At 47.7% G+C, this 20,706-nt stretch overlaps 2 protein-coding genes across 3 annotated transcripts in view; one reads left to right on the top strand and one right to left on the bottom strand.

Annotated features, from left to right (window-relative positions):
- Positions 1-20,706, bottom strand: part of LOC135921307 (gonadotropin-releasing hormone receptor-like) — a 163,782-nt gene that overhangs the window by 121,531 nt on the left and 21,545 nt on the right. The gene's annotated exons all lie outside the window — the stretch shown is intronic.
- On the top strand, positions 16,108-18,567 carry LOC139054177 (serine-rich adhesin for platelets-like). The gene has a single exon (XM_070530836.1). It carries the CDS (start codon positions 16,108-16,110, stop codon positions 18,565-18,567), a length of 2,460 nt encoding a protein of 819 aa, XP_070386937.1.

The raw sequence follows: 20,706 nt of genomic DNA, 5'->3' as shown, positions 1-20,706 counted from the left end.
CTTAAGATTCGTAATACGCTACATTGCTTTCCTTCATTCACTCAGTTATCGACTGAATACTCCATGAGATAAGAGGCTGGGTACCGACGCTCGCAGCCCTCGTCTCATAAAAGAGATCGTAACGTTTGATTGGTATACGCGTCTCCCGAGGTACAGGCGTCGACCTTTAACGTATACCCGTGCTCCGTCGCTCGTTATGGAGAGTTCGCGATGTTTACTTGTTCGTTGCGTTGTCGACTAGATTTCCCGCGTGGCTGAGTGTTAAAGAGACACGCGCTTCTCACCCCGCAAAGTGATGATTTCGGGAAAATTATTCCAGACGTCTCGAGTGCAGCTCTGTAACGAGCGTGTCAAAAAATAAGAGCCTGTATTGATGACGGCGGCCAAGATGCGCCACGCTTAGCTCGCCAGGTGTGCAGCGCTCGTTCCGGAAACGTCGGCGGTTAATTGAGGACCCGCACGTGGCGGTCGATAACCCGCGCCATTTCGACCCGGCTGTCTTCTTCGCTCTTGAGCAGTGTCACCCAGAGGACGACGCAATGTTGCCTTCGCGGCGTCACGCCAGATTCTCTCGAAGTCACATCACCCCTTTCCGTCCTCCTTGGAAATTAATGTGCATACATCGTCATCTGCACGTCGCGCCCTCGGGCGGCGTCTATGGGTAATGAATAACTCAAAATTGTAACGCTCATCCCGTAAACTTTCATTGTAAATGGCTCCAAAGCAAGTATCACGCGCATGGAGCTCTGGACGGCGGTGTCCCGAAGCACAGGTGTAACTTATATACAGCCGCAACCAGCACGCAGCGGTTTGCCAGTGCCTGCCTCTGAAAAGGGCGGCGCGGTTCGCAGCAAGCGGCTAGAGGTTGTTTCAAATCCTGTGACATTCATAGTCCTCGCGCAATCACGGGGAAAGCCATTTCCCCCTCAGCAACAGTGTGAGAGAGAAAGAGAGAGAGAGATTTGTCATAAGAGAAAAGCTGAGAGGTAGACTCGAACTACTGTGCGTTATAGCCTACTACCCTGCGTTGATGGAAGCAGCACCGAAGGAATGGTAAAAAACGAAAAAGAAAAGGTTCCGAAAAAAAGGAAACAGATGCGCATTGATATTTAACAAAAAAAAAAGAAGCTGGAAACTCACGTGGCCTCCATTTGGAACAGGCGACGTGCGTGGAAATCGTCAGCACCATTTCACGCCCATCAATGCAGAAACATTCTTCTGTTGTTCCTGTTGTTATTGTTGTCGACGTTGTCACTGTCTTTGTTGTTTTTTTGTTTTTATTTCTGCTGTATAAAGAAAGCCCTTGAGCGATCCCGCATGCAACGTGCAACGTTAGTACACAGTGAGCTTCGTTCTCAATCGAAAGATCCTCAGTAAAAGCGCGCTACTCCGGCAGCCAGTAATTGAGTTCGGCGGACCCATACATCATACTCTCTTCCCCTGCCAAATATCATTAAGCGGGTGCGCGGCCCTCGCTCCCGCTAAAGACGTGTAATTCGCTGCGGGAAGCATAGTCTGGAAGCACGAAAAAGGCGCCATCGGACGGAAGCTCTATATGAAGTTCCGGCGTCAAACACATCGGAAGATGTGAGTGCGTCGCTGTTGCTGTGTAGGAGCCCTGTACACGTTACACCGTGCTCACCTCTCACCTTTACTGTCGAGAATGGCACGTGTCCGCCAGAAGCGAAGGCGGGCCACTGGCGATCGATAGGCGCGGGAATGTATGTAGAACCTGAGATAACGGAAGGTTGGGAGGAATGATAGAAGGGTGGCAGAATGAAACAGAAGGAGGGAACCAACCTTTCCAACCATCAATCAGATTCCATGTTGTGGCGTCACTGGAAGGCCTGCGTCGGCGAATATTAGAAAGGAACGCCGTTTAAGCCAGGTTCCCCGCGTATAACGCGTCAGGTGGAAGCATGGCCACGGAACGCCAAACACATCAAGCCTGCACCGAACTCCTCGCCACAGGCGCATTACGAGGTCGTAGTGAGCTGGAGATTTCAGCCCAGCTGCCTCGTCTCTCACCTTTATCCGGTGCAGGAGATGCTCTCCGAGCTCTCGGACCGGTCTCGTCGAAGCCTGCCGCCTTGGCGCTCTGGAAATCTGAATTGCAGAAAAATGGGCAAATGCTATGCAATCCCCTGCAGGGGCGTCCGCTTGAGCAGGTGTTTGTTACGTGCCAGGGCGCACGAGGGTTGGAACCTTCCACGTGCAGCCGTGCGCGGCTTAGCCGTGTCTGGGGAAAGGAGGATCCGGGGGGTTGAGCTGAGGCCAGGTGTTTGGACCTATAAGGCCCTCGGCGGAGACAACACGCCTCTTTGGCCTCCGCTTGACATTAACGGCAACTCCGCACTGACCCACCCGGGGGAAATCGGCAGTCGTCTTTTCCTGTCCCCCTCTCCAACCTTTTCTTATCTGTTTTACTTTTACATCTTCCCTGTCTACTGTTCTCTTCTCCTCACTTCCGAATTTGCAGGTGGCAAGGGTTAACATTGTACATCGTATCCAATCTTGGGTACACATGCATATTAGGTTATAGCGGCGATGCATAGCTGGCGTCGTCAGGTAATCTTCACACCTTGCAGCGCCCCTTGTTGGGCTCCGTGGTGGACAGCTACCTTAGCTGCCGAAGAAAGCAAGATTGTTATGGCAAATGCGTTTACCCCCCCCCCCCCTTTTTTGATCGCACTCATGAAAGAGGATGCACTGATGCAACGTTCGATTTCCTTAGCTTCAGTAAAGACTCCCATACCCGATTTCACGCCATACATTGCGAAGACCCTGGACAAGCAGCCAGAGTAATCACACCGTTGCTTTTGGTAAAGTGTCCAACGGAGAAGCTTGGACCTAGCTACAAAGTAACAGAAATTGTGAGCAGTGACCTGCTCCTGCAACTGCGTCGCAGAAACCCAACATAACAAACTGACCAGCCTCCTGACATTCTGTGATATTCCAATCACAATTATCCAGCATAAGACAATGATCGCTGTCCGTGGGGTAGTCTTAGACGACGATTTCGTCATCCTTAGTGAAACGGAACTGCTTCAAAGCTGGAAGGACTACAATATTATTCATGTTCAGAGAATCAAGATACGCCGTGAAGAGAAAGAACTGCTGGCGAAGTACCTCATCCTTACGTTCAGAACTAGCAGGCTAGCAGAGTACGTAAAAGCCGCTTACGTCAAAATTCGCGTAAGAGCATACATACCGCATCCTCGGCGCTGCCTTAAGTGCCAGAGGTATGGCCATAGATGTCACAGCTATCGAGGAGGGCTAACCTGCGCAAAATGCACAGGTGAGCTGTCCAGGCCTACAATCGGAAAGTTTGCATCTCCTACTGCAAGCCGGCCTCCGCTGCAGTGTCACAACCAGCTATGACCGCTGGATACACGATAACAGATTCTAGAAAACACTGCTTCTATTCATACACTGCACTGGCATACATATAATACACATATACACATAAAGAATTATGCCTTAAGGGCAAGTTTTTATCGCAATAAAATATTCTCAAACATAAAGTAATAGTGAACAATGAGGCGCTGAACCGTAAACGTAGTATCAATGAGTCCTATAACCTACCATTTAGTGCTGCCCAGCACAAAGCTATATTGAATAACTGTATGAAGCCTGCTCCGGGACCTGATAGAGTCATGCACCAATGATTGAACATCTTCACCGTGACATACAAGTAGTACCACTGTCCCTTTTCATCACCGTCTGGGGGACTGTTGCCCACTGCCATGTTAAGAAACTATTGTGGTACCTCACTTGAAACAAGGCAAAGATCCGTGTTTAGTGATAATTTACCGGCCCATAGGGCTAAGAAGCTGCCTTTGCAATAATCTTTTCAAATAACTCGAAAAGATGATTATTCGTCGGCAATGACGTCTCTTTGAATCAAAGAAATTACTCGACCCACATCAAAATAGCATTATAGAATGCCGTTCTGCAGCCGACCACCTCGTACGCATTGAGTCACGCATTTCTGACGCCTTCGTTCAGAAACGATTCTTTCTATCCGTGCGCCTTGATACCGAGAAAAGTATATGGCGCTACCTGGCGCTACGAAATTTTGAGAGACCTCTCAGTAATGGGAATCAGTGGTAGTATGCTTTATACTCGTATAATTGAACGTTACCTCTCGAACAGTGCATTCCGTGTTAGAGCTGGCGATACCATATACAGACCATTTATTCCAGAAAACTGGTGTACCACAGGGTAAAGTACTTAGTCGCACTCTTTTTACGGGAAAAATTAATTCTCTACGTGCCTATATTCCACGAAGTATGTTTTATTCTACTTAAGCTGATGACGTGCATATAGGATCCAAATCTTGTAACCTCGCAATCTGCGAGTAACAGATTCAATATGGCTGCAATAAAGTGTGAAAATGGCCCTTTGAGAATTAATCAAGTTAAATCGCTTTACAAGCTCCTGCGTCCTGTTCTGACAAAGGAGGCCTACTCCCGGATTCTAATATTGAGCTGCATGGGCAGCGATTGCCTGTGAGCACCAAACGTAAATTTTTAGGCACCATTTTAGACCTAAAACTAAGCTTAATTTTATACATAAAATACCACAAGAACAAATGCCAAAACCAATGGACATCCTTCAAATTTTCTCACACACAAAACATGGGGCAGTGACAGGAATTGCCTCATGAATCTACACAAAAGCTTTATACGCACATGCTTAAACTAAGGGGTCATAGCGTGTCAGTATGCCACTCCAAGAGGCCTAAAGATGCTGGATCCTGTTCACCATCTAGGTATCTGCCTGGTGGTCGGTGCCTTCAGGACACTTCCAATAGAAAGTCTCTGCACAGAATCGAATGAGTGGTCACTCCATCTTCAGAGATCGTACTCCAGCATCTTGTACTATCTGAAAGCACACTCAAATAATGACCTCCCCTTCCATTAAACTGTATATTATATGACTCGTGCCGCCCTATTTCATAACCAACCTGCAGTACGAGAGCGCCTTTTAACTTGATGAGTGACCCAAGTAACCTAAGTGAGGAAATGGGTGTTCCACTCTTTGAGAATCCTCTAATTGGCTCCAGCAACGCTGTTACCGTCTGACAATGACAACTTGTTGAATGTGACATTAGAGAGTTTTAGCCCAGCGGGTTTACGGCCAGCGGAGCGGAGCGGGCGAGCGGAGACGCAACTGCGCATGCGCACCACGCTGAGGCGGCCAGCGGTTTTACGGAGCAGCGTTTACGCCCGCTGGAAAGCACTCCCCAGCGGAGGGTATACGCAGCGCGCGAGCGTGCGTAAGGGCGCGCGGGCGTGTATGGGAAATGCAAGACGGCAGCCGCGAACATGAACGCCGGCAGTTCTGCATCGAAAACGGCGACTGCCGCGCTGACCCGTACATTAGTACTCAGTACATTATTAACAAATAATGCCCTGAGAACATGTAATATATCTTTATTCAACATTTCTTGCATAATAAAAGCAAGCGTAATTCAATTTCATTTCTCAGTAACTCCTATTCGAACCACTAGGTGGTGCAGCAAAGCGCCCCGCTCTTTACCCCGCTCGAGCGGGTGATCCGCTGGGCTAAAATTCTTTTTTCGCGAGCCGCTCCGCTGGCGCAACGGCGGAGACCGCTCCGCTCCGCTGGCCGTAAACCCGCTGGGCTAAAACTCTCTATTATTATTGACGTAACAAATGTGCTCCAGATGTTTATGTGCAAATACACATTCTAGAGCTTCGGTCGAAGTACACATGCCCAGGGTTTTCCACGGATGCATCAAAGTCACAACCAGGCGTCTCTTAGGCACCTATTTGCCCTTCGTTTTCGGAATCCGCCGTTCAACGCCCTGAAACCAGAACCAGTATCTCCAAGGCAGAGGGACATTCAGTACTGTAGGTTACTTCCATATAACATTAGGGTAATGCGACACGACTTCAGGTTACTTGAGTGTGACCTGGTACCGCGCCTTGGGCATATGGTTTGTTGATAATAAGAGATAAGAAATGTAAAGAAAACACGTCGTGTGTCCAGCGGAAAACAAAGTTTATTACGAGTAGACAGAGCCTGGATGGCAATTAACGTCGTTTCTTTGTGTGTGTGTGCGTGCGTGTGCGTGCGTGCGTGTGCGAGTGTGTGTGTTCATACTTCGCACACTTGTACTATAATCAGACAATCCATATATGATTTCAAGCCAAATGAAGATTATCGCCAAATGAAGCTATCAAATTGGGTTCCACAATGATGTTATCGTTGCGAGAGCTGGGCACACAACCCGTATTGTACGCAGTTCTCCGCACACCGTTAAAATTGCGGTGGCAGCTGTAAAAATAAGAACATCAGCCATTTCCGCGGCGTTTGCTATTCAGCGCGAGTGTTGCAATGTATAGAATGCAGCCTCTTCAGAGAATGTGCGTCGGCGACGCCTGCTCCATCTAAATGTAGTAATGCGACACACGGACAGACGGCCGGGTCAGGTCATGCTCACTACCGCGCGGGGGCGTCAGACGGCTTCGGGCAGTCGTAAGGCGGCGCTTCCGTCGCCGCACGAAAGCGCTTGCTCAAGAGCCGGGACTTGCTGCGCAGACATGTACCGACAGGCCTGTCGTTTTGTAAAAAAACAAAAAAAAAAGCAGCACCGCAGTCGTGCCCGTGTCGCTGAGTGATAGCGAGCAAGTTGCTCCTGGCACGCTGTTTATGCCAGAAGTCGCCGCAGGAGTGCGCACTTGTCCCTCTTCTTTCGGTAGGACGTGACACCACTACGCGGCGACCGCGCTATGCACCATAAGGCGGGGCTGAGGCATTCGTCAACAAGTAAAGGAACCAAAGCAATTCAATAATGTTTAGCAGGGTTAGGTACGTTGATTCGTGTCCCTACGATCGCCCTCTGCTTCCAGTTCTTCGTGTCGTCCCTCTTCGTGCTGTTCTTTTTCGGAGAAGAGGCTGCGATCCCCACAACGGAGAGCCATTCCGAGCGCCAGGAGGCTCTCGTCAGTGAAAAGGCGTGTGGCGATGAGAGCAACGTTCTCCGGTATTCTTCGGGCAATGCTTTATGGTCCCCGGGCACGTTTGCCTTGCGCCAGAAGGCACGTTCCTGACTAGAACTAAGTCGTGACTAGAAGCCTGCGCTAACTTCTCGTTTTCCTGTGGAATGTTTGCCTTATATACGGCCTATAAGTATTCTGTCAAGTTCCAATTTCACTAATGAGTGTGTTCGAAAGTGCAGTTTTGTTTTTTGATAACAGTTATTTCTGTAGTTGTAACGTTTCAAGCATAAACGTACGCTAAAATTGCGATTACAGAAAAAGAGGTAACTAAGAAGGCTTTGTTAATTATGCTCTATATCAACATGGAACAACTAACCTTTCCGGAAAATTGTGGTCCGCCAAAACACATAAACCGCTTGTGCAAGAAGATTTTGCTTAGCTTGAATCTCCTTTTATTACTGTTAGGTTAACCTTGAATACCCTGCGTATGACGGCTGGTGGATCCAACAATACATTACGAAATCGAAGACGTACAGCTTAATTTAGACTGAAAAGCTCGTTCTCCATGCGTATTCAATGCAAATCGATGTTATTAGATATAAAATATTACGGCTATAGGAAAAATGAATGAATGAATAAAGCCTTTATTTTAAGGAAGGGGACGGCTCTAGGCCGCTGATGGGGATTAGGAGGGAAGGAAGGGAATGTGGATACCCAGACTGTCGGCTGAAACACAAACTATAGGAAAAATAAAAATCCTATCATGGTCTGGCTTGCAGCAGTAAATCATTTTTGAGGGAACTGCAGTGCGTTGCGTAGCAAACGAGGAAGCGAACTGCGAATCATTGACAATGTCGATGTTAGCGGGGAAAGCGAACTTTCAGCCAACGTCTGGGACGAGAGATGAAATTGACACGAATCCCTGCTTCAGACGTCAGTTCAAATCTATCGTAATTCTTTTTCTGTTTTTTGTCTTGGAGCTTAGCTTTTAGAAACACACAGACAAGGCTCCGAGTATTTACAGGTATTGAAAAGCATACCGCATCATCGAAATGCATATATGCTGACGAGACTACTATGTTTAACTCTAACAAGGGTGTGTGTGTGTGTGTGTGTGTGTGCGTGTGTGTGTGTGCGCGTGTGTGCGTGCGTGCGTGCGTGCGTGCGTGTGTGTGTGTGTGTGCGTGCGTGCGTGTGTTTGTGTGTGTGTGTGTGTGTGTGTGTGTTTGTGTGTGTTTGTGTGTGTTTATCACACACGTTTCATCGTAATGAAGTCCGGAGGCTCGACTTTTAAGGCAAGGCGGGCCGCTCCCAAGTTGGCACTGTCAGGCCAAGCCCTTCAGCGACATCTTGGCCACTCTGGACGGCCCTTAGCTGGTCTTGAAACAATGGCTTTTGAATCCTTTTTTTCTCACTGTGTCCGCTCTTCAGTGAGGTCGGGGAAAGTCGCGGGACACCCCGCCAGCATATGACTGATTCCAATTATGCCATTACAATCGTTGCATTCCATCTTAAGCTCCCTCTCTGGATATATCTTATTAATGTGGTATGGCGTGGGATATGTACATGTTTGCAATAAGCGAAGTGAGACTGCCTGCGCCCTGTTCAGTTTTGAATGCGGCAATGGGAATTACCTGCGTCCTAAATTGTTATGTTTGGTTATGTCATTGTAAGTTAATAAGTGATCTCTAGATTCCATGGCTTGATGGTGAGCGGCTCAGTTGTGACTTTCACAGTTAGCAAGTCTACGTGCCAAGTCATGAGCAACCTCATTGAGGTTTACTCGAATCTCGTCCACTTTCCCCGTATGCGCAGGAAACCATCGGATTTCAGTTCTCATAATCCCAATGTTTTCAAAAAGTTTAGCGGCAACTCCAGCTACGTAGCCTTTATCAAAACACTTTATAGCGGATTTCGAATAACTGTAAATGCAGGCCCACTTATTACTCCTGATGAATTAATCAATTGCCGCTTGTTCCGCCACCATGGGGTCCTTGGTAAAAATAGTGATAGTGTCTTGCACCTTTCCTTAGTTGATGCTGCCTGGGTGAAAGATAAAGAAGCATATATGGCCATTGCATCAACTCTAACAAGTGCTTAATAAGTAACAGATAACAGTAACAGTAAGTAACAGATACGCTAAACGAAGACCTTGTGAAAACATCGGCATGGTGTGAGCATGACAAGTTACACGTTATTAAAATTAAAATTAAATTGTGGGGTTTTACGTTCCAAAACAACGATCTCGTTATGAGGCACACCGTAGTGAGGGAAGTCGGGATTAATTTTTATGATCTGGGGTTCTTTAACATGCTTAGAAATTATTCATAACAAGACCAAATTTGTCATGTTTTACCTTCACGTCAACGATCGGCCGAGCGCATTCACAAAATTTCCATCAATTGTCATTCGATTTCAGCAATTTGATCAATGTAACTATCTTTTTGTAGAATTTAATTGTCAGCTTGAATTTCACCTTCACGCAGCTAACATAAAAGGGGAAATTGCATACAGAATTCACGTTCTAATCGAAGCTCGTTCATGCTACTCGCTTTGTACTTGCATGTCGTTTAGGTATGATTTTGTTCATTCCCATATTACCTACAGCATTGTGCCATGGGATAGATCTTACAACTTCCTAATGTAATTAAAAACCATTAAAAAAACCATTAAAAATCCATCAATTCGTATAATAACGTCCTTCTCATGTGACACTAGCGTGTACCAGTTACTGCAAATTTATAACATTTTGAACGTCACCGAGTTTGGTGAATACAACCTTGGCATTTTTATTTTCAGGGTTTTAAGCTATAATGTTCTAGTAATTGTTGTACAAAAGATATTTCTCCTGAATACTAACAACACAATACTGGCAGAAAGCATGAAATTTATTTTACTTAATGTTCGGACAAACTACGGCAAACAGTCAGCGCATATTTCCCGCCTTATCTATGGGGAATACACTACCTTCTACCCCAAAGTTACAGGAAGCTCGGAAATTTGAAACTGAATTGAAACGCTTCATATTAGCTACCCCTGAATAATTGCCTAATTCTACGCGCTTTCTTCATTATTCTTGCTGTTTTTCTTCCTCTCATGTTTCATTTTTCTGTTAATGAAAATTGTACAATTGTAAAACCGGAAATGGACGCCAAACGAGCACAAGAAGCAAACCGCTTATTCGAAACGTGGGAGGCCAAGCTCACCCTCGGGGACCTGGAAGGCCAAAGACAACTTGTCGCCAGGGCCAAGTGGGCAGTCGAAGCCAGAGGGTTCCTGGACTAAGGAGCCTTCCTAGCTTAGGGTGATACTGGGCCTCACTCGGGACACTGTTTCGAATAATAAATCTCTCTCTCTCTCTCTCTCTCTCTCTCTCTCTCTCTCTCTCTCTCTCTCCCTCTCATGTTCAATATTTCCTTCATAGCCACACATTGTATGCACCCAATTCGTACCATCATATTCGACAGGATTTTATATTTTCGTGTATTGTCATTGCTGCTGCGGTTAAATATTTTCAGTCATTATGGACAGGAGGTCCCAGTTCACTTTCTAACTACGGGACCTCCTTCTTTATAAACATTTTTTTTTTTGTAGCTCATGATAGACACGAATGATCTGAGCCTGATACTGATTCTGAAGGGAAACGCAGGGAGAATAACCAGACACACGTTCGGTTTGCTATATTTAAGACTGTTTAAGCGCATTGACTACCAGCGCGAGCGAGTGGATACACACAGTAGTGTACTAGAGCTTGTGTGTGTTCGCTTGCTTGTCCACGTTGTCAACGCGAACGTGCTTAATAAATTCTTAGTATGTCTTATTAAGAAAGTCGAAGGTCAGCGCTTGCTGGCTTGCTAGCCTGCACGTAGATAAGGGAATAAAGGGGGTGAAAAAAAAGAGAGAGAGAAAACAAGAGAAGAGAGTGGAGCGAGCACTAGTTGGTGACCGACCTGGGACCTGGCACTCAGCCACGAAATGCTTTCATGCTTACTTTTTTTAGACTTCTTAGCATGTTCGGCTTGCATCATACCTGACCATTTAACACTGCTGACCCGACGCTTACTGCAACTAACGCTATACGTTTTACAAGCAACGTCACATTTAGCTAGATTGCTGCCAGAACACAGCAATAATGCATCCCAGCGAATACTTAATTTCTTTGGAACGGCATCAAATGCCTCCAGAAATTTTCTTAAGGACGTGAGAGACAGCAGAAATGAACTGTCTGCACAAAAGGGAGCGTCTGATCGAGCGCGCGCAAGGCGCATACGGACGCAGGGGTTGAATGTATTACAGCGCCGAGCCGGAAATACCATGCCAAATGCTGCTTTTAATAGGAAAAAAAAAAGAAAGCAGACAAGCTATTGTGAGATCACACCAAATCTGGGAAGGATGTTTCTTTTTTTTTTGCAAGTTGAACACGCCGTGCACACGCACGTGTACGCACCGATGGCTATAGCGCAGAACTCGAGGTGTACGTAAGCCGACAGCCTGACAGGCTGTGACTCCGGCCGCCCCAAATCGCAGTGGATAGTGCACTGGAATGTAGCATACCCTGAAGAGCAAAGCTGAAGATTTACGAAGTTTTGAAAAACTCGATGAGCCGAGGTCGATCAACCATGGGAAGCAACCGTCAGATAGCGAACATTCTCGCGATGCGGAAACGCCGAGTCCCCCAGGTAATGTCACACGCGAGAAGACAGCACCCAAATTTCGATACATAGCCTATATACGGCGTTCGTGTTCTCCACTTCTCTTGTGTCCTGTCTGGACGCCTCACCTTTTTCGCATAATGAATCCTTACCAACTAGCTCAGCTTTCCGTCGTTCATAGCCTAATGCTTACGCGGAGACGTACTTCCAAAGATGCAACAATATAGACTAGGAGGAAGCGGAATCAATGCCGCGGACTCCTTGCTTCAGGACGAGCAACGTGCACGCAAGCAGCTGCGGAAAAGATTGACCTCAAAACCCAACCACACCTCAAAACTCAGCCTCAAGCTGACGCGTGAGGTTGAGGTCAATCGCGGAAGTTCTACCAGTCGGCAACATCAACTTCAGCTCCCCCCCCCCCCTTTCCTTTCCGTTGTGGGGTTGAGGTCGACCTTGTGAGGTGGGGACCTTCGTGAGGTTGCCCAGCTGTCGTAGCGGGATAAGATGCACGCGTATCTGGTGAGTTCATCGTATTGGCGCTGTCTTCTCTTTAACTTGAGCGACGACGCATACGAATGCGAAAGAAAAGAAGAAGAAGATGATGATGGTGAGGTTGATTTCGTTAAAACAACGGCAGAAACCCACTTTGAGGGATAGGACAACGCTCTGGTTGAATTAAGTGAACAAAACTAAAAATAAAATTCTAGCAGAAACTAATCATAGTTCGAGCAACCTAAAGCTAATGCGTAATATAGCAGTGCGTCTCACAAAAAAAAAGGCCCGAAGAAATACAAAGTAAAAAATTAAGCAATAGCAAAGGAAGTGTGGTTAACGGAATCTCCCTGATATTCAACTTACTATTCGAAATTTACTTTTTCTTGCATCTAAATTTAAAATTTCATGAAGTAAGCCTAAATCACGCGTATTTGTTATAAAATAAGTAGAACAAGGGCACATTAGCCGGGTAATTTTTGTTTCGAAGAGCTAATAAAAAAACTCAGTGCCCTTCCACTGTGTGAAGAAGGATGACCAGCGAAGCTGCTTATATGGGCCCCTTAATTGCGAAGTGTGACTTTGCTGCGGGTCGGCCCGGTATTGCACTATTTTCGGGATCGGCGCACGTATAGGGAGTGCTTTAACTCCTGCTTCACCTCAGCCGCGGGTCGGCCCGGTAGTGCACTAACTTTATTGCCTAAGATCCTAGCCATAGACAGCTTCGGTGTGAAATGGTTCGGCAGGCGTTCCTAAGACTGTAGCCCCAAGCACAACCGTGCTGCACAATATCCATGCAAGTTTATAAACCGTAATCTTCCAAAGTTCTTTTCGCAAAGGGAAAAATCGCCAGCACGAAAGACACAATTTGATCAATTGATTCCAGCGCATTGTGCATGTAGCATGGAAATGACGATAAGTTCCGGCAGCTGCCTTTGATAATTTTTTTATGTCCTTTCGGGCTACACAAAACAAAACCTGAATAGGAACGTTCAAATTTCGTTCACCCGCATTGGAAACGTGGCGATAGACGGACACAAGCGAGCCACGGACGGGGCGAGTTGTTTTGTTCCGAGAGCTACAGCGCGACGAACAGCTTCAAGGCAACGGCAAAGCAATATAAGAAAAATCAATAAAAATAATGAATAAACGAACGATCTCTATCCGCAAGATCCCCTGAAATGCATCATCGACCGCACTTCTCGCTATAGGTCTGGTCGCGTGCGCAAGATTGAGATTCGCTTCGGCCCAACGGGACTAGGGAATCGACGTTCCGTGTTTTTATTTTTATTTATTTTTTTTACACCGGCCCGTCTACAGGAGGCATTTCCAGATTCCGCAAGGGGCTTTTTCTGCCGCGCCGAGGGGATCGCACAAAGTTGTTGTTGCCGCAAAACGTGGCTCGTATACAAAGTTCTATCGGCTTGCTCTCTATATGTTAATGCGCTGTTCCTCTTTGGTGCTTTGCATGCTCTCATTTTTTAAAGAGCAACGCTTGCTAGCGTGGCTCTTGACGTGCAAAGGCTCCCTTTTCTATCGTTGTTTTTTTTTGCGTGCAGAAAAATATTTGATGCCGGCGACGGCTGTTTCAGCTGCTCGAATTCAAAGCAAGCAGCTGTGGAGAGAACTTAGACCTAAATAATGCGTGTACAAAGCACACCCAAAGAATTTTGTGAAGGTGACAAACCTTTCGTGCACTCTTTGTACTCTTCTGTTCATCGTCAAGAGTTTGAGGAATTTTCAAGCAAATGTTGGGGATACTTCCGTCTCTGTTTTTATATAAGTCTGCGTATACACTTAAGAGAAAGAATGAGAAAGGATCATGAGGAGAGGAAGAGAGGGAATACAGAGAGATGAGCCAGTGCGCAGACCTGCTGGCTACTCTGCGCTGTGGTAATGGTAATTAAACGTGATAGAAATAAACACGAGCTAGAACAAAACAACGAAAAAAGAAAGGGGGAGAGAGAACAAGCTTGCGCATGAGCTCATCGTAGCGCACTTTTTATTCTCAAAGCCTGTCACTCGGTTTACATGTCAACAAAATTTGTTGCTGGGCTAGCTGATTCATGCTTAACAACTGAATACTGGTAAGAGCAATTCCACGACGGGACAGATGATAGAAACAGAAGCACAGTACAGGCGCTAACTCGCAATTAAATTTAATTCTGAAGACTTTGCCTACTGAAGTACACAGCAGACCAGGACCGCGCAAGTGCACTGCCCATCAAGCCAACCAATGCATCATATCAAGAAGCCTATAGATAACATAATCACTTCTATAAGCTGCTTTTCTCTCCTACGCAGAACAACCAAGGTATCGCTCATACAGGGACTTTTTTTTCTTTCTGATATGATGTGTCTCCATGATTGCGCGATCCTGGCCTACTATAGACGCGCATCTAAGATACGGGTACGACTGTTGGCAAATTCCGTTCAGTCCCATTGTGCCCGTGTAAGCTCACGTGCTAATGAACGAATTCTTGTAGCTGCATGGGTTTTCGAGAGTGATAGCACCATGTAGTGAATATCATCGTGGGCAGGTCGATCGTCCTCATCCGGGTGGCCATTACCACAAATGCCACAATATGCCTGTATCCAGTGATATGTTATGTGCTTCTATGCTTTGTTGATGGCGTGGTGATGAAATTGCCCTATGCCAGCGACGCTTGTTCATTAATTTCATGATGAAACTGTGACATAGGAGAATGTAGTCTCAGAACATGGACCATGACTGCGATAGTTTCTAAATGGTTAACTCTAATACAGCATGGAAGGTGGCGACTTCCGCAGCCATCGATGACCTCAAATGAGAAGTCTAGAATTCAATGCACGTGGATTTCACGGGAATGACCACTGCGCCCGCAGAGCCTGCAGAGGGAACCGAATCACTAATCTAAACGTGAAGGCGTCCACTTTGTTTCTCATGCAGGCATGGCAGCGCGACCTGTCGGACGGGTAAAGATGACAACTCGTTTTTCTTTTTTTGTCTGTGTGTTTTCGCAGCCAGGGATGATAATGAGTGCTTGGAGTGGAGAAGAGAATGTAGGATGTATGGCAGGGAATTTACTTGGGCACCATTCGAGATAATTACTGTTGACGATCTAATAACCACATTTCCTTTAAATAAGCCATGACTTCTGCAATAAACTCTACAGCGTCAGCATGGCACTTTTTGCTCGCAAATATTTCTATTTCCTTTTCAGCGTGAATCACTGAGTTGGAATAACTTGCACAGATATCCAGACAAGTAGCAGCACAAGTTGTTTGTTGTCTTTGCCTAACAAGAATGCGTAGCTTTGTCTGTAAATGTGATGAATGAATTTATTTTATCCGTGTGTGTAGTCCCTCTCGTCATTCTTTTCATCACTCCTGCACTACTGTAAAGGGGGTTAGTTGCAGTGCTGCCGCCCCATGCAGTCGGCCTCAAAGGCTCGAAAACCACAACAACAAAAGTCGCGAAATGCTGAAGCCGACATCCACCACCTGCTGTGAATTTGCCCTGCATTGAAACCGACAAGGCTCCAGCACCTCGGAGCAGCGGGACTTTCGTCGCATAATACTAGTGATTACACTGCGTGGACGCAGCGACCACATCGCCGCTCCCTCTTGGACTTCATTAGATCCGCAAACCTTTTTTAATTAATTAATCATCCTTATTCACTCCCATTCTATACCCCTATATGCCCTGAGGCATTTACCCTCGCATAAAAAAAAAGAAGGAACAGTCCATCACAAACCTAGACATCTCACTCTGTTATGCCTATATGAATTAAACGTGAAGACGTGAACCTAAGAATGTCGCGTGAATTCTACATCGCGAACTTTGGAACCGTTTCTTTTTTTCTCGTAATTACCATCAAAATGACCTAATGCGATGCAAGTGACACTTAATATATCATCATTATTCTATGCTATCCCAGTATTCATCTCCACGCAACACGTTCCCTCATCACGAGCAGAAGAAGAAGAAGAAGGCATAAATCACTGAAATCATGGCGGGCATGGCCTGGACGCTGCACCCGGCGCTTCTCTACGAGAAGTACGGCATCGTACTGGTCCAACTCTGGGACTCGGGCGCCATGAACGGACTGTTCCGTCCTACGGTACGCAGAATCTCACAGTCTATCAGCAACGTCGTCAATGTCGCGATTCGACGCCGGCGCGCTCTTGCCGCGTACACTCGTGAGCTGGAAGGCCCCCCGCCGTTGCCGGTCGAGGACGACGGCGACGACGGCACGGTCACCGAAGGCGAGGCCACGCCGCGGGCCTTCCGTGGGCCGGGAAACGCGTCGATGGAGATCAGTACGTCCGAGGAGAACGAGCTGGCCTTCCAGGGTGACATCTACACCCAAATGAGGCGCCGTCGCAGGCAGAAGGAACGGATGAGGAAGATTCGGCAGACGCGCGCGGAGTTTCTCCAAGATAAAAAGCGCAGTCGGTCTGCAAAAAAGTCGCAGCAGCGCAGCTGCCTCGACCGCCAGCGAGGGAGTCGACACCGTTCCATCATGTTGTCCATCAACAAAGGCAAGAAGAGTCTTCGCAAACAATTGGGAGGAGAGGGAACGCCCTTGACGGACATGGAGCACGTCGCGGGGCACTCGCACGTGAAAATTGCCATCTCGGACGAAACGTCGACGTCTTCCGCCAGCCTCTCTAAGGACTCCGCGCGTTCAAGAAGCGATAGCGCCCTTGCTCCCGACGAGCTCCCGCCAGACAACGACAGCCTACAAACTCTGCGCGACATTCGCGGCCGCAAGAGAAATACTTCAGCACCGCCAGAGGTTCGCAACCTGACCGACACAGACACGGCGTCAGATTCCCAACAGCGGGCGAAGCCTATGACCCAAACGAACTATAAGCGGCCTTCGAGATCTTCTTCGCGGTCACCCAAGCGCGAGGGCCGCGATCGTGTTAAGCCTGAGCTTGCCGCGGATAAATCATCGGGGATTTCGCGAGCGCTAGTGGCAGAAAAGACTCTGTCTGCATCCACAGACATGACAGACGCCAAGTCCGAAGCGTCAGAACTTGCGCCTAAGGCAAGTCAAAAGGAGAAAAGTAGGCCTAGAAAGACGTGGAAGCTGTCCCCAGAGACACGTTCTGGTACATCGATAGCTTCCCACCTTTCGTCGGCGGGTAGAAGCTCCGCAAGTGCCACTACATGTATGATTGACGGCATGCCAACATCAGTAGCAGGTCAGCAGAAGCCTACTGAAGCAGACCAGGTTCTGACAGCTGTTTGGGCAGAGGCAGGGGTTTCCAGGAAAGGAAAGTCACAAAGCAAGAGCAGATCGCGTAGTAGAAAGCAGAGAGCGAGACGGAAGTTGAGGGGCGCGTCTCGCAATCTGCGAAAACAACGCAGGTCAATTGCAAGGCCTGACAAGAAAGACGACCTGCTGGACAGGGCGTTGAATATGCAGGGCCGGTCAGGCGACGACGTGAACCGCCAGATGAGCACTGTCGCGCTGAAGGGGCGCAGTGATGAGACCGCGGACACTGAGGCAGCAGTCGCGCTGAGCACAGAATCAGCGCTGATAATGACGGAAAACAAGGAGGTGACTGATCCCACCCAACCGCGTCCTCTGCCGAAAGGAAAACCCGGCAAGGGTGACAACCTCGCCTCCCACAGGGTTCTCAAGTGGCCGAAAGAACCAAGCAAACTGCCAGTGGAGGGCATCGCGGCAGGCGCTCACAGTAAATTAGGTTTTGGACAACGTCGCCGAAGAGCACCTGAGGGCCTGGTTGCGAAGTCAAGCACCGGAGACGTCGCCATGAGCCTGCAGCTAATGACTGAAGCCGGCTCGTCAGGTGGCCAGACGATGGGTCCCGACTCCAGGATTTCTACAGGGGTGCTCAGTCCGCCCGAGGTGCCGGTCGGGCTGCCCCAAGAGCAGGGTCGCCGAGAAGACAATTATCGCGAAGCTACGTCGCAAGGCTCAACTCCCAGCAAACCGTTCGTACAGCCATGCAAGGAGGTCACTTCATCACATCGCCACGCCGCTCAGCGGCGGGAAAAGCATAGGAGGAAGCGCACATCTAAGTCACCGACCAGCGTAGAGCGTCGAGTGCCGGCTGGTGGCCTCGTGCAGATGTCAAACGGTGAGATCACGCCACTTGCGAAATCCCTCGACAGTGCCGACACAAATGTTAACGAAGCCCTCGCCGCAGAGGTGCACGTCCACGGTAGAGGCTTTGGCAAGGAATACCAGAAGCAGCGACCCACGAAAGATGCGAGGAGTGCCGATAAAAGGGTCATGGACTTTGCTCCGATGGACTTAACCAAGGAGAAGGGTCTTATATCGAAGATAACGTCCATGGATGTAAATGGTGCGGCAGACGCTTCGACGGTCACTCAGGAAGGTGCCGCAGATTCGGTGCGGGTCATTGCCGAGCCACTGTCCGGGGGCCAAGTCGCGAATATTCGCAGGTCGAGAGACCTACGCGACGAGTCGTGATGCTGCCTTCAATGGACGACACAATGTCTTGCAGCAGCTCTGGACTTTATGGATCACCTCGGCAACCCAGGAACGTAGCCATCGTCGAGGGCGACGATGTGACCATCCACCTGGACTTCACCAGGCGCCGTATAGCCTCTGAGTTGTGGCCTGTCCGCCACAAAACGCACAGGAAGAAAAACTGAGCAGCCGGTTTCGCGAAACGGTGACACTGCCGATTTTACTGGAATTGCGCAGTGCTGTCGCTTCGGACGCCTTTTTTCTCGCATACATGCATTCTTTTTACCATTTATTTGCACAACGACTGCAGAGTACCTTTCGTTGAAAGCAGACAGAAGAGAAGGTATCGCTTCTTCTGAATAAAAAATACCTTTGTGAAATACGAAAAATCCGCTATGAGAATTAGGTGTTTTAATGAAGCGAATGATTTAGTTGGGTTGTGGCGTTTAGCGGTAAGCTGTTGCCTGTGCGATATACCGCGCGATTGAGTCTTAATATCTCAGGCAATAGAGATAATGAGCAAATATTTTATGTAGTACAAGTTGAAATACGAGACACAAATCCGTGCCGACAAGCTTGTGGAAGAAGAACAAGAATTCACTTCTGAGATGCTAAGATCTGCAATGCAGAGCAGCCTAGCCATATACTTCGAAAGAATACTACGAAATATGAAATCGAGGCATTCTACAAGTAATTACCGGAATGAATAAATGACAAAAGAAAGCAAGTAAATGTGGCCTAACAGGAAAAGGCTGCCAAGGGCGTTGGAAATTTACATGTACGTAAAGATAGCTATGATCAGTAAGTACGCAATGATTAACAGTTGCAGTTGGAGAACTTTAGGGAAGCTCCTCTGCCCCAGTGGGGACGCGTGGTCTGACTAATTGTGATTAAAAAGTTATGAAGTTGTTTATCTGGTTTAAGAACATTGTTGCATAATTGAGGTTTGTGACGACGGGAAACGGGGAGAAATGGACAAGGAATAGTCTGAAAATTGTGCAACGGTTAAATCAGAAATGGTCGTTTACTTTCACTGAGGAAGGCGGGATCTTTACCTGAACCATCAAGTATCAAGTCGTTTTTTACTGCGAACATATGCGTTGCACATTCCAACGTGTGCGTTGGATCTGCACAAATCCGAAGCACTCATTGAAACGATCTGCGAGTTTGTGCTTGGGACAGCATGCGGTTTAACTGACCTACTAAAGGCCAGGTAGCAGTATACATGCGCAGACTATCACAATGAGCGGGTTTTGCGGACTTTTTTTTCCTGACGCATGCACACACAGACGCTCTCAACACGAACGCTCACACCTGCTATTCATCTAGAAAATCTCACATGTGTGTTGGTTTGGAACGCACTAACCATTCACTTTCGAACTTGGCCTCCCACGTGAAGACACCTTGACAAACAGACAGATTTATGCATATCATACCCGAGGGGCTTGGCTCAGCCAAAAATCCAAACCGTGCTTGGGTTTTTCTGCACCCTTTTCGGATTCTTTTGATGCACAGCCGGTAGAGTTGCTCAACATCGCGTCCCGGCCTATTTCTAAACATTTACTTTGTGTCGCATTTGGGTGGCCGTTGTATTTGCGAACGCCTGTTGATTCCGTATCTGAATGGCCGACGTTGTCGCAAGCACTCCTTGCGGCATGACAACAATGGGTTGATGACGAGTGTATTGTCACATTGTAGTGACAATGGACAATCACTGCGACACAACGCAAGTCACGAAAGCACCTGTTTATTAAGGCGAAAGCCTTATGTGTCGATGTTGCGGTGCCCTTGGCGAAACTGCGCCCTGACGAAAAATGGCCGACGCCGCAAATAGTAAAAACACTTCAAACATTATTCTGATTGACGTCACACTTCTCAGACTGGTTCTTGTAGACGAAGTAAGTTAGCGGCATTGACAATAAATTTGGCATATTTCTGTCTGGGTGGGTATGGACTCTGGCCTTCGGGGTGCGAGACGAGCATGCGTCCCTGAAGCAACGACTGCTCCACAGTTCTGGCTTACTAAAAATGTGCCTAGTGCGTGCCTGATTGCACACGTCACGTCACAGCCATCTCGCTGACTAGTGCGTGCGTCACTGAGATGCGCACGTGACGGTGTGGAGGAGGTGGTGCCACGTC

The sequence above is a fragment of the Dermacentor albipictus genome, chromosome 1 (assembly GCF_038994185.2).
Source record: "Dermacentor albipictus isolate Rhodes 1998 colony chromosome 1, USDA_Dalb.pri_finalv2, whole genome shotgun sequence".
Taxonomy (NCBI): domain Eukaryota; kingdom Metazoa; phylum Arthropoda; class Arachnida; order Ixodida; family Ixodidae; genus Dermacentor; species Dermacentor albipictus.
Note: the sequence above shows the minus strand (reverse complement) of the source record. Positions and strands in the feature narration are given on the sequence as shown.

Coding starts and splice junctions, on each gene's coding strand:
- LOC139054177 (XM_070530836.1), top strand. CDS start 16,108: ATGGCGGGCATGGCCTGGACGCTGCACCCGGCGCTTCTCTACGAGAAG.